At 42.9% G+C, this 5,620-nt stretch overlaps 1 protein-coding gene across 1 annotated transcript; it reads left to right on the forward strand.

Annotated features, from left to right (window-relative positions):
• Positions 1-380: 380 nt before the first annotated feature.
• On the forward strand, positions 381-4,569 carry LOC100280289 (uncharacterized). The gene is given in 7 exon segments (NM_001153217.1): positions 381-468; positions 1,150-1,497; positions 1,651-1,878; positions 1,976-2,330; positions 2,411-2,535; positions 2,660-2,795; positions 4,097-4,569. Coding segments are annotated over 6 exon segments (1,428 nt in total). The 5' UTR covers positions 381-468; positions 1,150-1,153; the 3' UTR covers positions 4,337-4,569.
• The last annotated feature ends 1,051 nt before the right edge of the window (positions 4,570-5,620 follow it).

A 5,620-nucleotide genomic window follows, 5' to 3' on the forward strand; every position in this document is an offset into this window, starting at 1 on the left:
AGTAGAAGTATCCTATCCTAGAACAGAAATTTGGAAAAACGCTAGCCTTTATTTTATTGTTGCGGACTCGTCCGCAAACTTTTCTTCTGTCCGAACGGGTTGGATCGGCGACGTCATCCCCGATCCGACAAGCAGAGTCAGTGGCTAGGCACGTGAGGCCGTGCCGTTTGGTCGACGCGAACGCTACCTTTCCGTTACCCCCCTCCACGTCACGGAAGCCCATCGCGACCGCCCGTTCCAGATCGCACGGGCCACGGCGCCATCCAAGTCCGCCTGGCCCCACATGCAGCGAGCGGCTCACGCCGTGTCCCCATTCCCAGCTCCGCCTACCATAAAACCCATCCGCTGTTTGCGTCTTCATTTCTCTCTCTCCTCTCATCTCCACCTCTCCTCCGGCTAGGGTGTTCACGCCTGCCGCGGCGAAGCTTCTGCCCTCCCCGGCGTCGCGCTCTGGTCGTCGTCGGCCGGGTAAATCTGCCCGCTCCTTCTCCCTACCCTTCCTCACGGTGTGGATCTGGGCTGTCGACGGGTTTTAGATTCATGGGGCGTGTAAGTAAGATTGCTGAGATCCGTGGCGTCGATGTTTAGGGGCTGGATTCGTGCTTTATTTCTAGGGATGGTTGGTTCCACCGGTGGATCGAGCAAACAGAACCGATGCAACAGGGTTGGCGGTGGTTTTGTCATGCTAAGAACCAGCTAAATTGTTTGGATCCGAGCTAATTGGATCTGAGCTAGTTGGTTAGCAATGATCGCGTATTTGCCACGGCATGTTGATCCATTAGTGCAGTTTATTAGGTAGGAGTTATTATATATATTTGCAGATCGTCTGCATCCTTTTCTAAGCTTATGTGGCTTGGCTTGGGTTTAGCCAGCACTTGTAAGCTTTCAGACAAATCTTGATGCACATGACAAACATTGTTTTGCTTTCTGAGCATTCTGTTCGACTGCAAACTGCACACATGTCCTATGTGTGCCTTCTCAAGAAGGAAATATCTCTATGTAGAAGGTTGTTGTATAAACTCGATAGGCTCATTTATATTACGGTAAAGCCAGTGCATCTTATTAAACTTGTCAGCCATATTAGACTGTATGGTCATACTAATCATTGTATCATGAGAACTTACCAATTTCTCTTTTTCCTTATTACAGGAAGATGGCTGGCGGCTTCAGGGTACTTCATCTGGTCAGGCCCTTTCTGGCTTTCTTGCCAGAGGTGCAGAGCGCGGATAGGAAGATACCATTCAGAGAAAAAGTTATCTACACTGTTATTTCTCTCTTCATTTTTCTGGTGTGCAGCCAGCTCCCACTCTATGGCATTCATTCGACGACTGGAGCTGATCCTTTCTACTGGATGCGTGTTATCCTTGCATCAAACCGTGGCACTGTGATGGAGTTGGGTATTACTCCAATTGTGACCTCTGGTATGGTAATGCAACTTCTTGTCGGATCGAAGATCATTGAAGTTGACAACAGTGTGAGAGAGGATCGTGCTCTGCTGTAAGTGTTGTCTTTCTAAAAATATTGTGATCTTCAATTATCACAATTCTAATCGTAGCATTTCTCTATCAAGTCTGCCATAGTAGATTATAAACCTTCTGATCTGTATTTAATATATTTGTATTGTGATGCACATTGCATTTCTTTACTCAGGAATGGTGCACAAAAGTTGCTTGGTATCTTGATCGCTATTGGGGAAGCTGTGGCATATGTCCTGTCTGGAATGTATGGTAGTGTAAGCCAACTTGGAACAGGGAATGCTATTCTCATTATACTTCAGCTTTTCTTTGCTGGCATCATTGTCATCTGTTTGGATGAACTTCTCCAGAAAGGTTATGGTTTGGGATCTGGTATTTCTCTGTTCATTGCTACCAATATCTGGTAAGCATGTTGGATTTAATCCTTTTATTGATGTTGATATTAGATTGATGTAATGTTCTGTTCCACTTAGTCTTATAATAAGACTGCTTTCATGTAGTGAGAATATCATCTGGAAGGCATTTAGCCCCACAACCATCAACAGTGGTCGTGGCGCTGAATTCGAAGGGGCTGTCATTGCACTGTTCCATCTGTTGATTACGAGAACCGATAAAGTCCGTGCTCTTCGTGAGGCTTTCTACCGCCAGAACCTTCCAAATGTGACCAATTTGCTTGCCACTGTCTTGGTATTCCTCATAGTTATCTATTTCCAAGGCTTCCGTGTTGTGCTTCCAGTGAGATCAAAGAATGCTCGTGGCCAGCAAGGCTCATATCCAATTAAGCTGTTCTACACTTCAAACATGCCCATCATCCTTCACTCTGCGCTGATTACCAACCTCTATTTTATATCCCAGGTACACACCTCATTTCTAATGCTGCAGTAAGTTATATCTTCTGTATGTGTAACTGCTAATGTATTTTACTGCTATCACAGCTTCTCTACAGGAAGTACAGTGGAAACTTCCTTGTTAACCTTCTTGGGAAGTGGAAGGAGTCTGAATACTCTGGCCATTCTATTCCTGTTGGTGGTCTTGCTTACTATGTAACTGCCCCATCAAGGTGAAAAGCTAGTTCCTTCATTGGGGACTGGGGAGGCCTTCTCGCCATGATCATTTTTGTTGTTTTTGTTATTCAATAATTAGGTATTCTTTTGACTAACAATAGCACATTGGAAACCACGCAGTTTGGCTGATGTCCTTGCAAATCCATTCCATGCACTGTTTTATGTGGTCTTCATGCTGTCAGCCTGTGCTCTGTTCTCAAAGACATGGATTGAAGTTTCCGGTTCATCAGCAAAGGATGTTGCTAAGCAGCTCAAGGTACGGACAAATATACACATCTTTTTATGTAAAATTTTGGTCCTGTTTGGCATTGGCATAAAGCTGCTGGCTGTACCAGCAGCTACAGTACTCTGTTAGGACGCCAACAGCTTTACACTGCAGCCGAACAGGCCCGACTGCCAGGCTGAGGTAGTTTATCATAAATTGTTGTCTATATTCGAAACATTATATGATTGATAAATCTAGATCATAGTTATTAAGGCCGGTAAGGCGATATAAGGCGACCGACCCCCTTTTTACCTTTTAGGCGGTAAAGCGTAAGACGAGGCGACACCTTAATTATACAGTAATATAAATATAAAAGATTAGACCAAATATCATGTATATAACACTAATTCAAAATAGGTAGCACAAGCCTAGTAGGCCCATTTGAGCCTAGTAGAAGAGAGAAAGGGAAAAAAAAAAAGAAAAAGAAAAATGGCCTACAACCAGTCAGCCAAGAGGCCAACCAACCTAGCCCAATACTAGTTTTAGGTTAAAACCTAAGCCTACAACCACTCCCGTGCAGCAGCACTGCAGCAGCCACTCCCTCAGCTGTCGCTCTCCCTCCACTCCCATGCAGCCACCGCCGCTCTCCCTCCATTCCCGTGCAGCCGCCGCCACTCTCCCTCAGCTGTCGCTCTCCTCCCTCGCAGCTCCTCTTTCCCTCCTCGTAGCTCCTCTCCTCTGTTTGGTCGGCTGGAGCCACGCGCCGCCGCCGCAGCCCTATGCCGTGGCGGACGCGTTACGCTCGAGGGCAAGGCGAGTTAGATGCCTCGGTTTCTAGGCGCTCCTTAGCGCCTAAGCGACGCTTCAAGGACGCCTTGATAACCATGATCTAGATGCTAGTCTGAGTACACTAATCTCCACACTTTTAGGGGGTGTTTGGTTCCACCCAACTAAAGTTTAGTCCATGTCACATCGAATGTTTGAATGATAATTCTGGGTATTAAACATAGTCTAATTATAAAACTATTTACATAGATGAAGACTAAAAGACAAAACAAATTTATTAAACCTAATTAAGCTTATATTTAATACGCATAATTGATATTCAAGCATATAATGTTTTGGTGTCAGGTCTTTGCGTGTTCTGTACATGATACGGAACCACGTTTTCTGGTTCTTGAATCCATGTATGAAACCTGAAATTGACGAACACGTTTTTGGTTGAGAGAAACACATGCTATTTGTAGTGGGATACAATATAATCTTAATGATTTTTCACATGCCTATCAGTTGAAGATTTGGTATGGAGCAGTTTGCTAACCTGTGATCCTGACACTGGATATTATATGCAGGAACAACAAATGGTGATGCCAGGCCATCGTGAGTCGAACTTGCAGAAGGAACTTAACCGATACATCCCCACTGCTGCTGCATTTGGTGGTGTATGCATTGGCGCATTGACCGTCCTGGCTGATTTCATGGGTGCGATTGGTTCAGGAACTGGTATATTGCTCGCTGTGACAATCATATACCAATACTTCGAAACCTTTGAGAAGGAAAGGGCGACTGAGCTTGGTTTCTTTGGTTTTTGATTAGTAGCTGTGGAACCTTAACTTGGCTATAGCTGAATTTTCTTGTAAGTCCCTGTAGTGCTTAGCCAGTTGTAACTTAAAGAGTTCTGTTTAGGTTGCCTTCTTGCGGCCACAATCATGTAGCAGAATGTGCGTGTGTTTCAGGTTAGCGTGGGGGTATGTGCATCTGTCCAAAGAGAGTCTGCAATTTGGCAACCGGATATTTTGTTATCAATTTCAGTTACTTCGAACTGAGCATGTTCTCATTCCCACTTTCTGTTTCGGTCTGTTACTAATTTCTCAGAACATTAGATGCTCACAGGCGCTTTATTCTAATGTCTCTATTTCATGACGAGATATGAACATCTCTGAATCTGATTGCTTCTTTGTGTCTGTTGCTGAAACAAATGGCCAAATCTTTCATTAATGGTGATGGTAATACGATGGTATTTTTTTTACATTGCATGCGGCATATTTGCAGTATGTATATTTTTCTAGAGTTCCAGGGTCACGCCCATCAGGACATAAAGGCACAGCACTGGACTACAATATGCAAGTCAACCCATCATACATAATGGAAACCCAAGTACCCAACGTACACAACACTAGAATACAAGGATGTGAATGTAACAAGTACGCATGGGCTGTTTGTATTAATTAGCCACAACTAAACTTAGGCAAGTGTAGGTGGCTACAAAAAACAGAAAATTTAGAGTAACACTTTGTTTGTCACAATTAACCTCAGAAAAGTGCAGCAAGCTGTAAAAGTACGGCTGCCAAACTAAATTTAGAGACACTTTTATCGTATCCAAGTGAATTTTATCATTTCTTTTTACTTAGAGCCTAAAAGAATATTACTTCCTCCATCCCAAAATAAAATTCGTTTTACCTTTTAAGTTGATTCATATAACAATTAATGTAATTTATTTTTATATATGTTTAGATTCATTATCATCCATTTGAACATAGACATGAAAATTAAGAGCTAAAACAACTAATATTTTGGGACAGAGGGAGTAAAGTTTAGTTGCACATTTATGAACTTGGTCAAATTTGCATAAGATGAAGTAACAAAATGTGATTAGCAACTAACCTTACATATATGTAATTAAACTGTAACACCAGGACTGTAACACCCCTGGTGTTACGAGAACTAAAACACTGACATGACATCATATGCATTGGCATTACATTGTTGTGATACACTTAGAATGAATCCACTAGGTAAAATCTCAAAAGAATGTGTGATGTGATGTTTACTTATAGTACCTAGTTAAGGTGTATTGCTTAAGTTAGAGGGAGGGA

This window comes from Zea mays, chromosome 1 (assembly GCF_902167145.1).
Source record: "Zea mays cultivar B73 chromosome 1, Zm-B73-REFERENCE-NAM-5.0, whole genome shotgun sequence".
Classification (NCBI taxonomy): domain Eukaryota; kingdom Viridiplantae; phylum Streptophyta; class Magnoliopsida; order Poales; family Poaceae; genus Zea; species Zea mays.